Source organism: Periplaneta americana, chromosome 1 (assembly GCF_040183065.1).
Source record: "Periplaneta americana isolate PAMFEO1 chromosome 1, P.americana_PAMFEO1_priV1, whole genome shotgun sequence".
In the NCBI taxonomy this organism is placed as follows: Eukaryota; Metazoa; Arthropoda; class Insecta; order Blattodea; family Blattidae; genus Periplaneta; species Periplaneta americana.
Window position 1 is genome coordinate 122,110,889 of NC_091117.1, and position 24,859 is coordinate 122,135,747.

At 34.6% G+C, this 24,859-nt stretch overlaps 1 protein-coding gene across 7 annotated transcripts in view; it reads left to right on the forward strand.

The window, feature by feature from the left end:
- The window catches only part of LOC138700201 (organic cation transporter protein-like), a 117,934-nt gene extending 111,531 nt beyond the window's left edge, over positions 1 to 6,403 (forward strand). For all 7 annotated transcript variants that reach the window (XM_069826642.1, XM_069826684.1, XM_069826668.1 and 4 more), the window contains 2 exons: positions 1,515 to 1,696; positions 5,763 to 6,403. In XM_069826642.1, coding sequence (XP_069682743.1) covers positions 1,515 to 1,696; positions 5,763 to 5,924 — 344 coding nt within the window. In that variant the 3' untranslated portion in view covers positions 5,925 to 6,403. The remainder of the gene's footprint in view (positions 1 to 1,514; positions 1,697 to 5,762) is intronic.
- The last annotated feature ends 18,456 nt before the right edge of the window (positions 6,404 to 24,859 follow it).

A 24,859-nucleotide genomic window follows, 5' to 3' on the forward strand; every position in this document is an offset into this window, starting at 1 on the left:
CGTGAATTGATCAATGTTGGACTTAGAAGATTTTAATATGTTTATAATTTGTTTTATTTTTTGTTAAATATTTCGTGTCTGGAATTTTTTTGAAGAAATGAATTAAATCTTTTAGAAGTCCTCCAGCTGACATATCAGATGTGTTCTCTTGTGAAGCTGCAGCTGCAGCTCTTGTTTTGGCCCAAGATATTGTGGATTTTGTTTTTAAGTGTATCCGGAAAGTCATCCGAATTGTTGAGAGACGTAGGAGGTTTCTTTCTAGATAGTCGATTCTAACGGGGCAACCTGTGAAGTTAGCTGGGTGATGTTGTTTACAGTTTACACATGTGACTGGTGAAGTTGGGGACTTGGTCTAAATGTATGAAAAATGATCGCCAGCACATTTCAAACAGCGAGAATTTAGTGTGCAATATTGTGCCTGATGCAGCAGCGTAACGTTAAGGCCTGCAATGCAGGCGATCCCGGGGTTTTAAGAGGCCCCGCAAAGAAGAAGAAGAAGAAGAAGAAGAAGAAGAAGGAAGAAAGAAAGAAAGAAAGAAAGAAAGAAAAGCCCAATCAATTGGAGCCTGCATGGAACTGGTCAGATCACTATTCACGACTGTTTCATAGACTCGGACTATGTTGTTGAATCCATCACAGCTGTAAACAATGCTTGCCCTGTGCCCTTGCCGACTGCCGTGTCGTAACACGTGGTGTGCGGCATCACTCTCAATTCTCACAAAAGAGCAGCGCAAAGTTATTTTATCATGACAACTATGAAAATTGATACCAAAATATATTTTAGTCATAAAATTGTATTTTCTTGATATGTAGCGTACCTGAGATGGTTTTATGCACTCACTTATGCATTTAACTTTTATTATACATTTATTCGACAACAATGGAATGGGTTTTTGTTCAAATTTATAATGCCAATAATTATCCAGTAAGATGTTTGTGTAGGCCTAGTAACGATCAGTTACTCAGTTTCGAACGAGCTCTCTTTGCGGTCGGTATGATATTTTTCCAACTTCATTTGAACAGTTTTTAATTTAATTTTGTTCGTATCTTTTTCTGTTTTTTAATCGGTAAATTATTATTAGAGAGTATAGTATGGGTACAGTACATCAGTTATTCATAGATTTCAAAAAGACATATGACTCGGTTAAGAGAGAAGTTTTATATAACATTCTTATTGAATTTGGTATTCCCAAGAAACTAGTTCGATTAATTAAAATGTGTCTCGGTGAAACTTACAGCAGAGTCCGTATAGGCAAGTTTCTGTCTGATGCTTTTTCAATTCACTGCGGGCTAAAGCAAGGAGATGCACTATCACCTTTACTTTTTAACTTTTCTGTAGAATATGCCTTTAGGAAAGTTCACGATAACAGAGAGGGTTTGGAATTGAACGGGTTACATCAACTTCTTGTCTATGTGGATGACGTGAATATGTTAGAAGAAAATCCACAAACGATTAGGGAAAACACGGAAATTTTACATATCAATGTTGAGCTTTATGTTAACGTTTGTTGCAGATATGGAGTGGATGCAAATGTTGTTGTTTTTGGCGGGGAAGTTCTCCATCACCATCTCCTTCACTGTAGTGTACGTGTACACCGCCGAAATGTTCCCTACAGAGTTACGCCATTCCTTGCTTGGAGTGTGCGCCATGGTTGGTCGGATAGGCTCCATGATTGCACCTCAAACTCCGCTACTCGTAAGTAACTAGATTTTATTTAATATATAATGAACAGGCTTCGGCCTAGGGACACAGAGTAACCAGTATGAGGTTTAGAGTACACGGAGTATAAATGACGTCATGACCCGTGTGCAGTCACCCGATTGCAACAGCACAGGTGGGTCCGTAATGTGCATTACAGTTGTGTGTAGGCCTATTGCTGCTTGGCTGCGGTACGTGTAACAGGCTTCGGCGTAGGGACACCTGATTGAAGGTTACAACTCACGTTAATACTTTAATGGTAGACATTTATTGTCTACACTAGGAATGTACTGTATATACTGCATCTGTATAGGGTGAAATATATTTTGTGCCGTACTGTTTACATGTTGAGACACGAAATAACGGCGCTCTTCATCTCCCACTCCACTCGACCAACAGAACACTATCGGCCATACGTTTTTGTGCCCAGGACCGAAGCCTAATAATGAATCACAAATGTTTAAGCACTTTCCTTGCAAAGAAATATATGACTAGGGCCTATAAGAATTGCTCTATGTAGTAATATTCCTGTACGTTTTAATAATGCTGTATCAAATAAACCGACGATTAAAAGTGGACAGCATTCCTTTTTAAATTGGTTATTTTACGACGCTTTATCAACTGCTATGGTTATCTAGCGTCTGAGCGAGATGAGTCCAGGGGCCAGCGTCGAAAGTCACCCAGCATTTACTCTTAATGAATGAGGGAAAACTCCGGAAAAAATCTCAACCAAGTAACTTGTTCCAACCAGAATTGGAACCCGGACCCCTTCGTTTTACAGTCAGATGTGCTAACCATTACTCCACAGCGGTGAACGATAGCAGTGTTAAGAAAGGAGCAAATCACATCTACTTTTACCGAAGGCCAGTATATTAGATAAGCCAATCGCTTAAAAATCTTGAAGTGCTAATTATTAATTTAAGTTATACGAAGTTATGTGCTGTTCCTAATGTAGCTTTTTATTAGTTTTCGATAACAAAGAAAAGAATTCACTTGAGTAGGCCTACTTAAAAATGTACGTGTACTTGAGTTGTAGCAACTACCGGTAACTTTGCTTTGTTTCCACGTACTTAAATTATTACACGAACAGTTTTGTAGATATTGTTTGCTCTTTCGTAATAGTAAGATATTGTAGTTTTGTAATAAATTTAAATATTCCTTTCTTTAATGTCTGAATTAAACACTAGTATGAGAAAACTGGAGACTTGGTACATACGTCCATGTACAGATTTCGGATTTTATCTCTGCCGATGGGGGACGTCATAACTTGCGGGGGAGAGGAAGAGGGAAAGCAGCGGTTGTACCAATACTCAACGCCTTCAACAATGACAAGCGCTCGAATCCCAACTGCCATTCACCGGCGGAGATAAAATCCGAGATCTGTAGTAATATTGTGCCTGAATTCAATATATGAAGTAATAATTGTCGCTTTTCAGAAAATTTCACGCAATGAGACATTTTAAAAGAAAATATTTATAAATTCTGATGAATTAGCAATGCTGTTACTTTCACATTTGTTAAATTTAGATTTACACCAGCTGAAAATATTTGAAAACAATATTATAACTTGTAGCCTTCTTTGCATTAGTAACGTTTCTAATCTATATAGAATATATTTGTTATAAATATCGCAATGATGGGTGAAGAGATAGTGATTTCGTCACCACAAGGCAGTATTTTATCGTTGACGGATAGATTTAAGGGCCAAAAAAGTTAAAATCTTATAAGTTGGTGCAGGAGCGATAAGAAGTAAATATAAGGTCTGAATGGAATACAACAGGAAGTTTGGTGATTTAATGTCGTAAGTCGTGTTTAGTGTGATAAAAGTGTGTTTAGGGGATCATAGATATAGAGATCAATTAGGAAGTTATAAAATTGAAAAACGATGTTGGGAAATTAAAAAGTGGCTAGTCAATAAATATAGTTACAGATTTAAGTTTATTGTAAAGAAATAAATCTTAGAAAGTGATGTAGTGAAGTTTATGAAAGATGATCTTAGTGATAGTATTTCCAATTTTCTATAGCTTTTTCTGAGTGTAGATTGTGGTTAAGAAATGAATGATCAAACTAAAGTGAACTAGATACTCATGTCAAGATTTAATAATATTATTATAATGACGTGTATTAGGTAGAAGAAAGATCCCAATGAGCATAACCGTGTAAAGTGTTACGAGTTAGATCTAATGTAGAAAGACGGAATTATATATAAATTTAGTTAGCAAGATTAGACTGCTGGAAGGATCGTAAGTGTGGAACGAACAGATGGTGGACATTTAAGATCAATAAGAAGAAATTGACTGGTTAGAGTTAAGTTAATAGCGGGAGTAGAAGAGTTATTAATTTAACAGGCTGTCGGGATTGCATGCTAATTGTAGGTAAATGTAATAGAAAGTTACGGTGAAACCCGTGTACATAGTTGTGATACACCATAACTAATGTAAATATTGATGACAAATATCTATCTGTCTGTCTGTCTGTCTGTCTGTCTATGAACATACCTACATATCTTAAAATAAAAAGTACCTTTTGAAGTTTGAATTTTTGACCCTTTCTTCCGACATAAACCATCCACAATATTTACCGATTACGCCACAGACATTCAACAATATTGTATCCGACATGTTTCCAAATGTATCGCTATGCCACGTGCAGGTTTAATCAGAAAATATTTCACGCTATAATGTGCAAGTTTAAAGCCTAGATCATAATTATATACCCAGATTGCTCGGCCTTATAGGCTTTGACGGTAACAACTTTTGTCAGGTTTACTATGCTGCCATCTAGTTGTTACATAAGGAGTTACCTCATAACTTCCATTTGAATTGCATTAACTACTGTCCTGCCATCTCGTGTTTGTTTATGGCGGACGGGTGACGATCCTGGCGGTTGCTCTCTTCAAAGTGCTACCGATTTTAACATAGGGATTACCTATCTGTTATATAAAATATGATCTAGGTTTAAACCCGCAGTCACCTAGTTAATAAATCTTTCCTCTACAACCTCTTATATTTCTTCGGTTGAATTCTGAAACATTCTGTATAATTCAGATGCTTGAGATTTCTTGCAGGAAATTTTACCACTCGACTCGAACAAAAGCATGCTTCTTCTACTTCTACATTTCAGAATGTAGGCATTTTGATGTTCCGAATAAACAGGTCTTTTCATAATTTTCTGAGTCAGTAATAATTGGCTCATGTACTGAGTTTCAATATTTAATTATTTTAGAATTCAGGTAATATACTGCTGCTTTCCTTTCCAATCAGATACGCATTCTCATCATTTCTCGTATTTATTGGCAACTGAAACATCTCCCAAAGGCTGCACTAGACGTGATAAATTTCGTAATACAGATGTAAGTAACAAGCTAAATATTACTGAGATAGCCCAGTTTGTAAGTGGTTACGAACAGATGTGTGTTAGTAACTTAAAGATAATGGATAATAAGTTAATGGGCTATATTTTCAATACTGGTTTAAGTTACATAGAATGGGTGACGCTGGAGCAGATCCTTAGTCTAATTCTTACAGCGTTGGTGATGATGATTATTATTATTATGATTATGATGATGATTATGATCATGATGACGATGATGATGGTGATTATTCTGTACTCATTTATTACATCCTAATTTATTTTTACATCTAGTTTCTGCAGCCTTTCATTCAAGTAAGAATTTCATGCTTGTAATTTACTGTAGGTTATTAACTTATTAATTTTATTCAAGCACCTACTGTAATTCTCACATCCATACTGCAACCTAAGTACAGTGTTATAACTTTATAGAATGTTAATTCAACAACCTTTTTTTTTTTACTTTATCATGAAGTGCTCCATAGACGTCTTGAGTAATTTATCGTCTGTGATATAAAATTCGTACAGCACACTTTTAGTGTTTTTATTAAATTTTACTAATACATTTTAATAAGACATGTTTGACAATTATAGCAATACTTTTAAATAAACTTCCATACAAGTCTGAAACTCTTTCTGTAGATATGTGAAGGGAAAGTTCAAAACCTGTTCACTACTCTATTAAATCTATACGTTAATTATTCTTTTGCAGGAGCGATACCTGGAGTCGCTGCCTTTGCTCCTCTTTGGTGGGATGTCGATAGCATCTGGACTTCTGTCATTATACTTTCCTGAAACACTTAATATGAAGCTGCCGGATACAATAGAGGAGGCTGAGCAGATCGGAAGGAAAAATGGTCGACGGCGTAGATAGCATTCCTTTGTCTTTTTATATTGTCTTATTATCCATACTTCCGTTTTGAACATGAAACCCATTTATCGTCTTAAAAGTAAATATCACAGTGCTCTTGAGTGTGGCATCATCATCATCCTGCTTGATTCAGACTATTGTGTTGTCATGATACTTTATACAAACATTTAATACTGCTATAACTAAAGTTACAAACAAGATTGTAATAATGAAAAACTGTATTATCTTGCCTTTATCCGTAATCTGTATTGGTGTACGTTACTGGTACAGTTCTGAAATATGTCAGACTATTTAAGTTTGGTTTATATTTCTTAATTTTATTTATACTTCATGTGAAATATTTATAGCTGATTTTCTCTCTAAAAGAAGGAAATCTGCGAACTATATTATTTATTATATTTAGAGTATACACTAATAAATATAATTCTGCCTGTGAAAGTTGTCATCTTTGTTCACCACAATAAATCAATTTTACATTACAAGTATCAAACTTACTTAGTACGTAGAATGTGAATGATATAGTAGGCCTACATTAAAATAGTAACATTATGGAACAAGTCCAATATGATACAAAATACAGTATCTTTCTTATAATTTGGATATATTTTCGGTTTATTACTTTAAATAACTTACTTTTAAGAAATAACAAACAATCGTATGAATTAACAGGGGTCATATTCATAACACTACTCTTCGGAATCGCCATTTGGACAGACCTAATTCAGAAGAGAATACAATATCAGATTTCATGATTAATTTTTGGAGATAAGGCGCTTTCTGTACTTTCATTCATTGAATAGAACTATAGTGACACAGCAACGAAAAACGCTACGAACTTATGCACCAACCCAATACACTGATTCCTTTTAAACTCTTACAATATAATTTTAGCATATCCTTATAGAGAAGTTTTGGTACTTAACGTCTATGTTCAAGTTAATTAACTCTGTTATATCAGTTCTCATTAGCTCTTACGAAAAAAAACATAACAACATACGTAGTTCTTTCTTTCAAAGGATATGACTATCAGGGCTAAATTTGTATGAGATAATGCAATAGCCACCGATATAATTCAGGAGTAATTAACGATCTGGTCTCGTGATCTGAGGCCGCGTTTGGACGTGGGTTGAATCTTTCCTGACCTGATTACCAGCTTAGGATTTCTCGAAGTTTCACAAACTGTAAAGACAATGTCAAGTAATCCCATTTCGAATCTTCTGTCTCATCTCGCTGCCAGCAGTTTCACCTAGGCTATACGTCCTCGCAGTTGATGAAGCATGGTTAAATAACAGATTAAAAATACGAAAAAATGGCTGTTTATCTTATTTAATTTGGCTACGTCATTTTTATTACATTATGGATCATGTTACAAAATAAAAAAAAATTGAAGGTCTTTAAAAAGAACCATATTAAGAAAAGTGACATGAAACCAGTTCTTAAACTACCGTATATAAGACATTGTAAATTCCAACATCACATACGGATTAGAGTACAGCAGCCGTGGCGAGAACGTGACTCTCGAGAAATTGTGGCTCGCAGTGATAGCTGTGCATTTCGCTTGCTTCTAACCTCAGCCAACCCCCACCCTCTTACTCACTGGAGTCAAACTCCGTTTCATTTGTATTTGTCTCTGACCTGCTAGTGGCATATGTCTCTCTCGAAACCAAGTACGAAAGTTCCAAGTAGGATTGGAAGACATTTTTTTTGCTGTCAATATGATGAGAATATTAAATGTATGATTTGTTCACAAGTATTACGAGGAAAACGGTTGTATAACATAAAACGGCATTATACTACACGTTACTGATGAAACATTAAAAGGTTAAGTGTTATTGTTATCGTCGTCGTCATCATCATCATCATCATCATCATCTCTGTACGTCGACCCTTTTTTCAGCAGATGTACGAATAATGCGGTTAGCTCTTCAATTTGAACTCACTGATTTACTATGTGATATCAAATGAAAGCTAGACGTAAGGACTTGACATATGTTGAACTTTCAAATCTTTGCCAAAAAATAAATATCCGAATCTTCGTTCTTTCCCTTGCTCTGTCGAAGCCACGTTCGCTACAACTTACGTTTGTGAAAAATTATTTTCAACAATGAAGATAGTAAAAACCTAATTTAGATCACGACTGACAGACAAATACCTTCGTGATCAACTAGGACTGGCAGTAAGTGACACAATTCCTGATTTTGAAACTTTGTCGCAGAGACATTCTGAAGACAGTTAATTTTAGATTGTGATATTGTTCATTTCTTTCTTCGTTACACGTACTAAACATTAGTTTGTAGCCTTGTACTGTATAAAATTATATTTAAGTGCTTGACGTAAGGAAAATGAAAATCCGTTAATAAGTTAGACAGTTGCTTCACTTCCCCTTCGGGTGTTCGCCTCCTACCATAGGTGCTATGCACGTTGCAGGTTACACAGTGGCTCGGCGCAGGATTATATTTTCGCCACCGCTGGAGTACAGTATACAGGGTGGGAAGGTATACGTGCAAATATTTTAGAGATAATCAGGGATAGTATACTGAACCACAACATGTAACAAATTTCTCAATCTTCGGAGTTATTTTTTTAGACATGAAAAAATACAACGTTTTTAGGTTAGTAATACTTCCAGGCGATTTGTATTTTTTTTTTTTTTTAAGAACGGCTCACTAGTTACACGGATGTCTAAGCTTGTTGTGGTTGTCTACTGTCCAGGTTTACTATGAAGGTCTTTGTGGTGTAAAGGCTCGTCTCCACTATTAAACATTTAACAACAACATGTTAAATATAACATGTTGAATTTAACATGTATAGTCCACACCTGTGGAGTAACGGTCAGCGGGTCTGGCCGCGAAACAAGGTAGCCCGGGTTCGAATCCCGGTCGGGGCAAGTCACCTGGTTGAGGTTTTTCCGGGATTTTCCCTCAACCCAATAAGAGCAAATGCTGGGTAACTTTCGGTGCTGGACCCCGGACTCATTTCACAGGCATTATCACCTTCATTCCATTCAGACGCTAAATAACCTAGATGTTGATACAGCGTCGTAAAGTAACCCAATGAAGTAAAAAAAAAAAACATGTATATGGACATTTCAAGTTTAATTTGACTTAACATGTTGAAGTTAACACTTTTAACATGTTGGCGTGTTTTCCAGCACCAATGGAAAACATGTCAAGTCAATTCACTTGCTCGTGCAATGTCGGTACAGTTCGGCAAAGTTCGTACAGTTTCCATAACAACAACTAACTTCCGATTTTGTGGCGCGTATCTTGATCATTTTTATTGGTCCTTGGTGTTGGCTGTAAGTTGTTCGAAGTAATGGCGTGGACGAAAGAAAATACATTAGAATAAAATTAATGCACTGATGGAAAGAACTTGTTTGTGGGATGTGTCTGCAAAACAAAGTAGGCTGACTGTTTTAGAGAACTGGAATTATTATTTAACTGTTCTCGAGAATACAATAGAGAGTTTTCGCACGCTTGTCGTACGCTAAACGTTATTGCTATGTTGACGTCAGTAATGGTCGTATTTGGTGATGTATGTTAACGTTCGTAAAATTTCGGAAAGAATAATTATACGATATTACTCGCTCCATTAACATCTATCATGTCGTAGGTCCTATGATAGTCAATCAATCGCGCTGTATTTTTTTTTAATTGAGATGAAATGGCTGCTCTTAAATTGTGTCTTTCTTTGATGTGACAGGAAGCATTTTTGCAGCACTATATTAAAATCGTGTTCTGATATTCTCAGCAAGTTTTTGAATCCAAATCGATCTTCAACTTTAAGCTCGTTTAGAATATCTTCTGAATAGTGTCTTTTACTAAGATATTGCCACACTCACATTCTCATTTGATTCCTTTTCAAGGCCTTGTAACAAGCAATAGAGGCAATTACAAAAGTCAAATCATCATCTGAGTCCATTGTCCAAGGTTTGAAAATAAGATACTATCTACATTAAAATCTCATAGACTGTTTATGGTGAACTGCGCAAAGAAAGTCAAGTTTAACATGTTTAAAATGTTCAGTCAACATGTTGGGATATTAACAGTAAACAATTTAACATTTAACATGTTGTTGTTAAATGTTTAATAGTGGAGACGAACCTCTTAACAGGTTATCAAATAATTTATCGTGTATCCAAACACAATCACATTTTTACATTAGCACATGGGATTACATTCATGATTTATTTTGTACTGTAATTCGTTCGGATTTCACCCCTAACTGTTTATGCTGGAATATAATATGATATCGAAAGACACGCGTATTTCTAAACCAATGGTTCTATAGAAGGCGCGACCCACTTTTGAACGAGACTTAAGTTTGCGATTCTCACTACTAAACTTAACTCCATTTGAAAAATAAAAGTCCCTGTAAAATTTGAAACAACTTTTATTTTGCTCGAAATTCATGAATTCCACCCAAAGGGCAGTCAAAATATCAGAATAGAGTCAAACTATATCACGAAATATTACATGAACATCATTTCTAATAGCCTACTTTGCTGATATTTTCGACCACTTAAACACTTTAAATAATAGTTTCGAAGGCTAAGATGTTAACATAACAGCCAGAGATAAAATTAAAGGATTTTTAAAGAAATTTGATTTCCGGTCTACATCACTAGACAAACGGAATCTGATGCATGATGCATTTCAGTGTATTAAAGGACTCGTGAAAAATTTAGCTATGTATGATACCTACGACAAATACTGAGTTTGTTTTTGCGAACATGAAATTAAGTTCGCACAATTCTAAACAACAGCTATTTGAATATTTTCCGAAAGACATATGGAACAATACTACAGTCACCGATGGATACTAAATTCATTTTTAAACAGTTGCGTTCAATTGGCTGAAATTTAAAAAAGAGGAAAAATTCATTAGATATGTATGTACCTACTGATGCAATGTTGCAGTTGGCTTTTTCGTAGAGTTTAGATCAATTTTGGATCAAAGAATGCACTAATATCCCGAACTTGCAAAAGAAGCTCTTATTTTTTTTTTAATTTGGAACCTCATATTTATGCAAAATAAGCTTTTCGTCTATGATTTCCGTCAAAACAAAGATGAGAAATCTCATTGAACTTGAAAATGATATCACTATGACGTGTTTTTCGAATACAGAGTCCAGATTTGAAAGCTATTGCCTGAAACACAGGCATATTTGTCGCATTAATAAAATTATTTTTTTTTTATTTTAGTGTAAGTTATATCTACTAAAACTTTGTTTTCATTTTAATGTTAAATATTGTTTCTGGATGAACAGTAAGTGTATGTTCATAAAGCGTTTATTGTTTCATTTGTAAATCATCTCGCGACCCACCTCAGCTCTTTAGACGACCCCCAGTTTGAAAACCACTTGTCTAAACTGACAGGCTTTTCATAGTACTACCATTCGTAAACATCGCATCAAAATATTTGCACGTATATCCCTCCCACCTTGTATAATATCAAGATAAACTAAGAATTACGGCATGAGAAATGCGACTGCAGAGACCATTGGTAGGCTGTGCATGGTCTGATTGATCGCACTACTCAACAAATTTGAAATTTTTTTTTCATAATATCAATAAAATAGGCCGATTTTGATTAATCTGCATGCGCTGAACACGAAAATGTCAGTGAAAAGTTTGTAACACGTCAAGATTTGTGTTATAGATATTTACTTGATACGTTGAAAAAAATTAGGTTTTTTGCTCTATTAAAATTACTTTGTTCTCATTTTTTTGTATGAAAATTTCCAAGAGCAGCTTAGATATGATGAAACCGATACATTAATAACTAGACATCGGATTTTTAGGCACTAAAAATTGCAGTTTTAGGCGCCTAAAATAAGCTCAAAATTTGTAAAATTAGGCTCTATTTTAATGAAAATAGGCATTTTAGGCACATCAAGGTATCATACTTATTTCTTTCACTGAAATTTTTAGTTATACACTAAAATACGCACAAAAAGTATGTTTAAACATTAAAAAAGAATACTATATTATATTTATAAACAGAGCTGCACAAATTTAATATATTGAAACTAATGAAATAATGATTATTGATATCAAGATTACTCATTTTAAGTTATTGAAATTCAGTTCCATGCTCAGACTTTATTATAATTATCTGCACAGTACACTACCAGAATTTTTTCTAAATTCTCCACAGTTAACCTTTGCCTTTTGTCACTGAGAATCATTTTGAAAGCAGAAAAACTTCTTTCAACCGAAACTTATGTGAGAGGCGCAAATTTTAAATTAGGTACAATAGAAACATCAATACTTACTGGAACATTTACACTTTCCCCCGATATCACTCTTGATACTTTTTCCAACAATGAAAATCCTACATTCTTATTTAATACGTTGTCCCACTTATTTTTAACTTTTTTCCCAGTTTCGCCCAAAGCAGAATGCATGTTCACTTGAGCTTCCTTTACTATTGCTATTTGGCTACAAAGAGATTGTTTTTCACGTTCTAATTGTTCAATGCTTGCAGGTATGAAAGAAAAGTTTCATGTTATGTAGGCAATATCGTTTTTCACTCGTGAGTCATTCAGACAATCTTTCACTGCTTTCACACACGCTGCACTATCAGTTTCAGGTAATTTATCAATAACTGTGACCACTTCTTTAAAATACTTAGAATAATACACCACTGACTGAATCCAGGTTCCCCATCGTGTAACAACCGGCTGAGGTGGGAGTGGGATATCTGGAAAGTTCTCTCTGAATACTGAAATCCTGGATGGGGCTTTACAAAAACATTTTTTTGTGTTAGAAATAAACGAATTGACAAGAGGAAATTCATTCCGGATTGTTTCAGAAACCCTGTGAAGGCCATGTGCTAGACAGGTTACATGTGTGAGGTTAGGATAAAATGTTTTAAGAAGTGGAGCTGCAGCAACCATGTATGAGGCAGCATCAGTACCAAAACAACAGAACTTTAGAATCGTCTATATTACCTGAGTATAAAGACTGTAGGCCTTTATTTACAAAATAAGCAATGGCTTGGCTATTCACTTTCGAAAGTTCCTTAACACATACGAGATGAGGAATCGAAGGTCCATCAGGACTAAGTTTTCCTACTACCATATTTGCTATATACCTATTCATAGGATCTGAGGTTTCATCCACAGAGACCCATATGTAAGAATCACCTATATCCTCCCGAATGGAAGCTGAAGTTTCATTGTATATTCTGTCTAAGTAATTTTTTCTTAGGGTCGACTCAGATGGGATATTTTGTTTGCAGTATTTTTGTAAAAACTGTCTTAAAACCGGATTTTCAATTGCATTCCAGGGAATGTTAGCAGCAACAAACGCTCTGGTTAAATCAGCAAAGAAATTGCTGCTGAGATTGGATGAAGTAGGCTGTGTTAGTAAAGTTTGTTGCAGTTGATTTTTCTGCTGAGCTTTAGCCTTATGAGCCGCTCCTTGCACATGCTGCTTTAGGTGGCACTTCTTTTCTTGCGAAATCTAAAAATGTAAAGTAAACTGAATTAAAATAAAATCCTAATTGCTGTATTGCCGTATTTCTATCACAAAGTTAGTGGGTTCGAACAATCAAAATTTTAATGACCTGCAAATACTTTAACTATCGGAATTTAAAAGGTTAAAGTGTAGTGGTCTTAAAAAGAATTATACCTCAGGATAGCTCAGTCAATGTATAAATATTATAGGCCTACTCATTAAAATTAATAGAATTTATATATTTCAACTATTGTTACATACCTGTTTGCTACAAATCTTGCAGAATATTATTTTTCCATCATAAGTGAATTCTGAATATTCTGTTAGCCATTGCCGGATCAATGTAGATTTTGCACTTATATTTTTCGGCATTATCGCGTTAAACTTCACAGGAAAACGTCCTACCGCTCAAAACTTCTCAACACAAATAAGGTGAGGGAAAGAGCAACTGTTAACGAGCATTCAAATGAACCGTTGTTATTGAGATTCAATTGGACAAAAATACAAAGTTCCACTTATTGTTGCATTTCCTGGTAGTGTTAACACTAGGAGGGCCATTCTTTTAAATATTTTGTAACGGTTTACCCTATTAAATTCGCAGTTTTACGACTTTTCATAAATATTTCAAAAACACTCTTTCTCCAAAAATTGTGATTTTATGACACTCTGAAGGGCAGTACAACTAATCGATTTCAGGCCAAAAACAGTCATTTTTATAGTATAGTATATCTCTGAATCGGTAGCAGCACATGTTGTGATTGTTGCCTGCTTCAAAACTAAGATTGGTTCTTTGTCGGCATTTATGCCTCCAAACATGTTAAATTCGGTGAAATCTATTGCGAGTGTCGTGAGATTCAAAACATTTTGTTTCCTTTATCAATGGTTTCATGGCCAGTGTGAAGCAAACTTTCCACTTTTTAAATGCCTTAAATTTCGCAGTGAATGCATGTATAAATTATAAAAAGTAAGAGTAAAATGCGAAACTTTACAGTGAATTAGGCATTTTTAGGCGAATATTAACAAATTAGGCTCTAATAACCGTTTTAGGGCATTTTAGGGCACTATAAAACTCTTTGAATACCTTTCAATTTCCATGAAACACAAATATTAATAATTATTTTTACTTTTCTCCGAAAGAAACAAAATAGGCATTTGACCTAGAATCCGATGTCTGGTGATTATATACGCATATCCAGTGGCGGCCGAAGGCCATTCTGTCAAGTGGGGCACAACCTTAATGATGAACCCTGAAAATTAAAAACATATAAAACCAATTTATGTGCACTAACCTTTCTAATTCTTGTAGATGGGCTCCATGTTTCGATTCTTTCTGCGAGAAAAACCTCTATAACTCTATTGTTGAAGTTCGGAATAGAATGTAGCATCTTTCTCTCAATTGAGAGCACTGCTACGCCCAGAGGAAAGTTAAATGGAATTCTAAGCGTAATTCACAGAAATGCGCTGATTCTCACTCGTTCGCACTCACAGATCACGCAACTGCCTGCAGGAGGCAATATAATATTACAAATTGTTATTTTTCCACATTGCTGGGGACGGTTTCGTATGTATACTGTTGTGAGTGCTGAATATGCATGGATAATAGCCTATTTACCTCTGATTGAGGTTCAGGTCGACATGTATATCTATTATCAGGCAGTACATCTCACTTGATGGTATCAGAGGAAGAACAATTCATTGAATACCTCCGGAATAAGGGTATAAGTACATAGGGAAACAATGCAATATATACCCTTATTCAGAAGGGTACAGTATTCAATTGTTTATATGCTGATTAGTAGAATATGTAGCTAATCGGCGATGTATTTATTGGAGGGGGAAAGGAACTGACCACCCTACCCCATTATCTCCTGGCCTAGTTGCCTCATGAGTGATACCTTATTGGTGTTACCAATGAGGTTCAAACCTGTCTTCGGACAGTTGAATAAATAAAAATTAGCCTATAATAATAATAATAATAATAATAATAATAATAATAATAATAATAATAATAATAATGCAGGAAATAATCGTAGTAGAAAGAGAATTTGTCCATAAAGCTGAATGGAAACGTGAAAAATCAACATTAACAAAGCAATCTGGTCAACCCTATATTAGTTCTTCGGAGAAACGTGAAAGGTAAATCGTTTTATGTTATTTTGGAGTGTTGTTCATGAAGATGTTATAGTAAATATCTTGAGAATACTTGTTTTAGAATTGTAATATTGCTACTGAGTTTTTTGTTTATGTTTACATGAATGTTCTACGGAAGGGCACTATTATACACAGTGATTTAAATGTTCTCGCTTTGTGTTTTATTATTTATAATGTGTTACAGAAAATCTGAGAATACTTGTTTTAGATCTATAATATTGCTAATGAGTTCTGTGTTTATTATTTGTTACTCCTAATATTAAAGTTACAACAATGTAAAGTTTTGAAGAGTTTTTCTCAAAACACCATTATTGTAGACTGTCCTTCTTCCATCCACCGCCTTAATTGCGCCTCCTAACGAGGTTGAATCACATGTGCACCTGTAATTTTTTATCAGTTTGCAAAAATACATCTAATGAAGCTTAGATTTTAAGTTACATACTTTTTATTTATTACACATTTTACCATTTTTAACTACATATTTTGCCATTTTTAGCTATATTTTCTTATTTTCATGTTACATAAAATCCGAGTTCTATTCACAGTCTAACCCAGTGATGTCAAAGCAAGCGCATTTTTCTGACCTAGACCGCGGACAGCAAGCGCTAAGTATGGAAAGAGGAAGGGTTGTGTATATGAATAAGCAACCTGTTGGATTAAGAAAACAGTGGTGCACAAACTTCAAACGGAACGTGAAATTTTATGTCGTTATTTTTATATGGCTTCTTTCTGTTTAATATTATCTACATTGTCTGTAAAACAAAAGTACTAACACTGATTTCTTAATATTGCACTTGTGTTTTAAATCTTAATAACATAATAGAGAGTTACGAAGGAATATTCACTTAAATTCCATAGTAGTATAATATTATACTGTATTAAGTGGATCAGACACATCATTCATAGAGAAAGTGATATTCCAAAGAAAGAGATTGAGTATGACATGATAAGTTGGAATTTATATTGATGGTATCTTTAGCTTTAAAAAAGTAATCAATAAACTAATGAAAACAATATTACAGTACAAAGCAAAGTTACCTAGGTAGGCCTACTGTATCTGTTTTAAGTGTATTAATATTACATAACAAAACTCTTATCGCATTACGCTTTTAAGGTGATATTTGTGAGCAACTTCCCATCATCAGAATATTAAATTATTTTCTCGAAATCTGCTGAAGCTATAGCGCTGACATTTTTACAACACATGGGCACGTATCTTTTGCTTATGATGTAACAATAGTTGCTTTGTTAATTCATTTCCTTACAAACAATTTCCATGCGAATTTTTTTTTTCAAAATTTTCAATACACCATCTTCTGTAATATGTATATACGGTATATTAGATTTACGAAAACATTCTGTAAGGCTACTAAATAAATAGGCCTATACCTGAAAATTTCACTTTTCCATACGAAAAGTTGAAAAAATATTTCTTTTGAATAAAAAAATCAAACTTGTGAGAAATGAGCATTAAAATTAAAACTTACATTCTTAAAATGCACTTATACTTCTCAAGCAAATCTACAAATTAACATGGATACAGTTTTAATAAGTTATCTTCCCTTTATCTATTGAATCAGTGCTGGCCATCTCTGAATATAGCTCGACCACGCGGCATATACCACCCCTTTCGTCTGTCTCTTTCCTTTCCGCTGTAAAGCGCTCAGGATCTCCTGGGCTCTAAAGCGCGCACTTGCTCCTATGGGCATCTATTGACTGTATAGTTAGGCTACATGAAAAATTAGAATATTTTGTCAGCAGTCTCCAATATGGAAATTACTGTGAGAAAAAATCTATAATTTTGCGAACAACGAATCTTGAGAATGTTCATTTTTCAAACTAAAATTAATAAAAGATTAATTAAGAAATCGCATGGCATAACTGGACTTAAATAATCTAAGTTTTATGAGTATTGGACATGAAATTTTGGCGGAGATTGATTTTAAAAACACAATTTACTATTTTGCCTCCTCAAAGTGTGAGAAGTTCCTCTCTATAGATTAGTATTTAATGAAAGACCAGGGTGCGAATTAACGGGGAGGATGGGGGAACTTCCCCCCCCCCTGTTGGAAAGTTATCCCCCTCTCATAAATTAATATTAGCATCCCTGCTGGGTTTAACTTCTATCCCCCCTCACAAAATATAATTGTTTTAATACGAGTCTATGTATTTTATGAAGTATAAAGTAAGCAAAGAAAATAATAATATTGATGTATCATCATCATCGGCAAGCTAACAACAATCAACTTAGGAATTACACATCTTTCTTAAGCCTGCTCATGGATATAATTTTATTATTATTATTATGATCAAGATAAAAGGCAAGCAACTCAGTGCGACCAAGCTGTGAGCCGTATCGAATGAGGATAATAATTATTTTATGTACAGCATTCTCTATCTAGGATTCTGCCCCCCTCTCATCACAAATCTTAATTCGCACCCTGTGGAAGAGTGTTAATGAATGCGTAACTTGAGTTACGTTTGCCCCTGTGTTCAACATCAATCTACAGTTTTAAAATCGGAAGTGTAATAGACTCTTGACACGATCACTTACGTTCGAAAGTGGAATGTACATCGTAGGGCAGTAATGTCAAAGCAAGCGCATTATCAAGCGCTAGGTACGTATATGAATAAGCAGCCTGTTGGATTAAGAAAACAGCGGTGCACAAACTTCAAACGGAACGTGAAATTTTATGTCGATATTTTTATAAGGCTTCTTTCTGTTTGATATTATCATTGTCTGTAAAACAAAAGTACTAACACCAATTTCTTAATATTGCAGTTGTGTTTTAAACGTTAATAACATAATGAAAATCATAATAAAATTAAGAAGCAATATTTACATAAATTCCATAGTAGTACAAGTATACTAATACTGTACTAAATGAATGAAACACTAGTAGTACAAGTATACTGTACTAAATGAATGAAACACATCATTCATAAACAAATTTATATCCCAAAAAAAGAAACTGAGTATGATATGAGCCCTTCAGAGCAGAAGTGGTGTAAGTCAATTTTGACTTACACCACTTTTGCTCTGAACGGCTCAAATAAATAATATACAAAATACAATTCCTACTTTCTTTTTGTTTTGTTTTTTCTCTCTCTCTCAATCTCTCTGTTCTTCGTAAATACATTTACAGGCAAAATATATATTCATGTCATTTAAATTTGTATAATAACGACTGAATCATTAGCCTAGTTTATATGAGCCATTCAGAGCAAAAGTGGTGTAAGTCAAAATTGATTTACATCACTTCTTCTCTGAACGGCTCATATGATAAGTTGGAATTGATATTGATGATAACTTTAGCCCTATAAAAGTAATCAATAAACTAATCAAAGCAGTATTATAGTATAAAGCAAAGTTATCTAGGTACTGTATATTTTTTAACTGTAACTAATATTACATAGCAAATCTCTTATCGCATTATGATTTTAAGGTGATATTGGTACGCAGCTTCCTATCATCAGAATATTAAATTATTTTCTTGAATTCTGCTGAAGCTATAGAGCTGACGTTTTATCAACATATGGGCACATATCTTTTCTTTATAATATAACAGTAGTTGCTTTGTTAATTCATTTCCTTACAAACATTTTCCATGCGAATATTTTCAAAATTTTCAGTACACTAACTTCAGTAATACATATTTACGATATATTAGATTTACGAAAACATTGTTTCAGTACCTGTAAGGCTACTAAATAAACATATCTGAAAATTTCACTTTCTGTAAAAAAAAGTTGAGAAAATATTCCTTTTGAATAAAAAAGCAGACTTCTGAAAAATCAGCATTAAAATTAAAACTTAGGCCTACGTGATAACCAGGGAAAGGATTTATATGTAAATACATATTTACTTATAAAGCTAATATAATTTATATTTTGCATTATCTTTATGTTTCACAATGTGTAGGGTTGAAAAATCCTACTTTTATTTTCCATATTTTTCCATATTTTAGAGTTTAGTACATATTTTCGTTAATTTCCATATATTTTCCATATTTCATATAAAACAGTCCATATTATATTAGGTTTAACAATAAAACAAAACAAAATTCCATTAACTTTTAAAAATACATTTCAACAATAGAGATTTAAACACATGTTCAGTAATCCCTTTAACATCAGAGTTATTTGAAAATTAGCAGTCCTATCAACAATGGGAAAGTAAGTTACAAAACTGTATTAATTTAATTTAAAATTTTTAACAGACTTCAGTTGTGCAGCTCAACAGTTAAATGCCAGTCAGAGTACACATAGGTTCAGTTTTGTAAATCATACTATAAAGACGGTAAATATGCCAAAAGTACGTCATTCAGTCAATTTAAAATCAAAACTAACAAGTTACATTTCAGAATTTAAAGAAGATGGTTTATCAACTGACAATAAAATATTATTTTGTAATTTGTGTCAGTGTGCAGTATCATCTACACAAAAGTTCCTGGTGCAACAACACATTACAACTAGTAAACATCAGGCCAACAAACAACTAAATTCCAAGCAGAGACAATTGTTTTTAACACAACCAACAACATCGAATGTAAGATCTGAGTTTAACATCGACCTGTGCCGTTCTCTCATCTCTGCTGATATTCCTCTCTACAAACTAAAGAATAAGGTCTTCAGGGAATTCCTTGAAAAATATACTCAACATACAATCCCGGATGAGTCAACACTTAGGAAGACGTATGCTCCATCCATCTACGATGAGACAATACAGAAGATAAGAGATGAAATTAAAGATAGTTCAATTTGGGTTTCCATTGATGAGACTCCCGACAAAGAAGGTAGACTTGTTGGTAATGTAGTTATCGGTTTGTTAAGTGAACAATATTCTGAACGAATTCTTTTACATTGTGATGTTCTAGAAAAGTGCAATAACAAAACTATAGTTAAACTGTCCAACGAAGCTATGGGTATCCTGTGGCCAAAGGGTATTATGTACGATAATGTGTTATTCTTTATTAGCGATGCTGCCCCTTATATGGTCAAAGCTGGACAAGCATTATCTGTTGTATATCCTAAATTGACTCATTTTACTTGTGTGGCGCATGCATTTCATCGTGTGGCAGAAGTGGTCAGAGACAATTTCCCTAAAGTAGATTTGTTGATTTCATCAGTGAAAAAAGTATTTCTCAAAGCTCCCAGTAGAGTTAACGTGTTGAAAGAAATGTACCCTGAAATTCCATTGCCACCAAAGCCAATTTTAACTAGATGGGGTACATGGCTAGAAGCAGTTGAATATTATGCCGAACATATAGACTCTATTAACAATGTTCTCCTTGCATTGGACTCTGAAGATGCAGTCTCAATTGATACTGCGAAAACAGTTACCTGTGACATAAGTGTGAAGAATGACTTAGCTCACATTCAGCATACATTTTCATGCATCATAAAAACGCTCAAAAGTCTCCAAAATAGGCACCTTTCACTATCTGAAAGTTTTGAAATTATAAATAGTACTGTGGAACAACTGAATCGTGGTAGAGGTAAAGTTGCAGATGCAGTAAGAGCTAAGGTGGACACTGTACTTTCAAAAAACCCTGGATATGAAGAACTACAAAAGGTTGTTGCTGTGATGAGTGGTGAATCAACAGTGAAGATTAACTTGGACTTATCCCCAGCAGACATTGTGAAATTGAATTATGTACCAGTTACTTCTCTTGTGACGTCGAACGCTCTTTTAGTCAGTATAAATCTATCCTCAGAGACAATAGAAGAAGATTCACTTTTCAGCACTTGAAAGAAATGTTTGTAACCTATTGTTATGGTAACAGACAATAAAAATTGTGTTTTGTTGAAACTACATTGGAAGATAAGGTACGTCCATTATATTTTTTGTTTAGTTTGATTAAAATGTACCAATATTTAACGTACATAGTCATTTTTTTATAATTTTAAGTCCATATTTAATTCCATATTTTGGTAAAAATCCATATTTAATTCCATATTTTGGTAAAAATAACTACATATATATTTACATATTTCATATATTTTTAGTCCATATAAATCCGTTCCCTGGTGATAACAGAATCAAAATTAATCGTTACGTAAAACTTACATTCTTATAATGCACTTACACTTCTCAGACAAACCTGAAAGTTAACATGGATACAGTTTAGCTAAGTTCTCTTCCCTTTATCCATTGAATCAGTGCTGGCCATCCCTGTATATAACTCGAACAAGCGGCATATACACCGGGGTACAGAGCATCTAGAAGTTTGGAGACCATTACTTTTAATCGCTTCGACCACCCTCTCCTCCCGCATTAACAGGGACGGTACCATTCAATTGGAAAACATTATCTGAACGGAAGTTATTGTATTGTGAGAGGGCAGCTGGATCAGTGAAAGAAAGTGAGCAACGTTTTCAGTTAGTAGTTCAACGAACAATTCTGCTGTATGCGGGCTCTTCTGCAGTGACGTCACTGAAGCTTCTAGATGCTCTGTCCTCGGTGTACAGGTTTTTATCACTCTACAACAGCTGTGGCCAAATGAAGCACAAGTACTCGTCGAACTGGGGTTCGAGTCTTCGAAACCACACCCCCACGCATTGATTGACATGTTTACCGTACTCAATGGTGTGTGCCCAGTAGCGTCTTTTAGGAGGACAGAAAAGTTTAACAGTGGAAACATAACATTTTGACATATTAAATTATTCTTAATATAGACCTATGTCACATCATCCCATCAACGAATATTATACATTTGTGTTTTTTGAAATAATGGAAAATAAACTAGACATAAAAGGAAAAAACAAACAAATATATTTTTCCGTAAGGCTTTAAGTTTCCGCAGTCTCCCATGAAATCGCTTAGCTTTCCTGGATAATAGCAGTGGCTGTTCCTCGGGGGAGGAAAGGGAGGAACGTCCTCCTCACATTTTTTTCTTTTGAAAGTAAATACCAAATAAAATATGTGCCTTAAAAATCGAGGAAGATTCGATAATTTTTAAGTTCTCAGCTGTAAGAAAACCTCGGTTGATCGAGTTTTAAACGACGCGCGCTCATGTGCTACTGGAAAACTGTGAGAAAGATGCGAGATTGTTTGTGTGGAGGAAAGTCAATCCATTCCTCCTTTACTGCAGTTAACACACATAGACAACAGCGCACTAACGGCCAGAGAAAGAAGCAGACTTTTAAAGCAAGTAAATGAACGGATAGGGAGGAGATCCTCCTCCGAATCAGCGCATGGGCGGGAAATAGAAACCGACTAGTCATGCAGCAAGCTCGCTACCGCTGCCATCTAACGATTTTGCATTCAACCAGACTATAACACATCTAGGAGGAGGCACAATAAAAACAGTTTTAACACAAAGCCATGAAAGATACCATATATATCATTGCACTTTATATAGGCTTGGTTTGAAACTTTCAAGGATATATGAAAGTTAAAGTTGGGTTTATATAAAACAAAGAGGAAGTAGTTAGTTCTACGTTAGTATCGCAGGTCTTTTGGCCCCTGAAATTCACTTCCATTCATTGTCTACTAGACAGGGCAACAGCAACAAGACCTGACATTCTTCAAAAGCATGTGATACGGAACTTGTAAAATGTACATGTGGCAACACAGACCACGTGGATGGGTCCAGTGTTCTCGCTTTCCTCAGATTATTTCCCATTTCCGTAAAACGGTTCCGATTACGTGTTAGTAGCTATAGTCTCTTCCAACACGTGTAATGCTGTAGTGTGCGCGAGAAATGCTGCGAGGTTGTGAATTTCTTTCTAATTGTTAATTTGTGCAATTATTCAACAATGAATGGAAGTGAAAACATGATATATTTTGTAAAATTTAGTAAACTCAGTTTACAAGAACAGATTATTGCTATACAGAAGGGAAGGCCAACCCCAACACTACCTGGTCTTAAATGTATGCATGTAGGCTAATTTGTAGCATGTTTCATTCAAGAAGGTATCATTTCGTGCTGTTAACTTCTTTCCTCCTCTTAAGAAATATGCAGGAGCCGCCACTGGATAATAGATAGGCCTATTGTTTTTTGTTTGCGAAATCTCCTTAGAAAGAGACAATGTTTGTTATGTTTGATTAGATTTCCAAAGAGAAATCCGTCTACAAAAGGACACTTTTGTTAAAAGTGTACTAATTTTGTTGGCTTGTATATAAATGTTAAATTTTATGTTTTATTTAACGACGCTCTCAATTGCAGAGGTTATATCAGCGTCGCCGGATGTGCCGGAATTTTGTTCCGCAGATGTTCTTTTACATGCTAGTAAATCTACTGACATGAGCCTGTCGCATTTAAGCACACTTAAATGCCAGCGCTATACCAACTCGCCAACCAGGTCGACGCTTGTATATATACCGGGTGTTTCAACATCCCGTATCAGGCTTTTTTTTTTCGAAAACTATATGGTACTGGTTGTTCATAAAACAATTTTGATGACCAAAGCCTATGTAAAGAATCGATTGGTGGCAGTGCCATTTCCCTAACAAACCGGAAGTAGGGGTACCTGTGGTCAACTTTAAAATTTCAAATTGGAACATATGCCATTGAAAGTGCCATTGGAAATTACTTTTAAAAAGAATCAGCTTTTACTGAAATTTTTTCTAACTGTAAATTGTAAATTAATGTACCCAAATCTACATAGTTTCGCTATGCAAATTGCATCAATGTTTGTCTCCACTACAAATGCGAACAGTTCCCCCCCCCCCCCCGCAGATGAAGCTGGCTAGATCAAGATCGATATCCAGACTTACAGATGAGAATTTGAAGGATCAGCTCACAGTAATTACAGTGAATGATATTATTCCCGATTTCAGACAACTACACTTGCGGGATGAGTTATTTGATAAATTTAATGGATTTGTTTTCTATTTCCTAATATCATACTATTTTGAATTTGTTCCATATATTGTAATATACATTTTGAAATTTATAGTTTAAAATGTGTAGGCCTATATCACTTAGTGTACAATATTTTATGCTCGACCAAGCCAAAATGTAGTAATTATACACCTGGTAGCGGTTCTTTAATGCATGTCATTAAAGTACACCTACTCATTAAAGTACAGGTGTTCAGCCAATGACAAGTCAGCTTTGTACCGTTATAAAACCGCAAGTATCGATTATTCTCGGATATGCAATCGAAAGAGAATTAGCGAAAAGTCACGGAGGCTGGAAATCCAATACTGTCGCAGAAGGTTATGTTCTGTTACTATAATAATTAGCGTTAATTGTAAATAATATTCAAATAAATTCAATTTGTCATCTCGTTTTTCAATGTCGAATTCAATAATCAAGGTTATATCAAGTTTAACGGGATTACATCAAGGTCAATGACATTATTATTCCTCGGAAA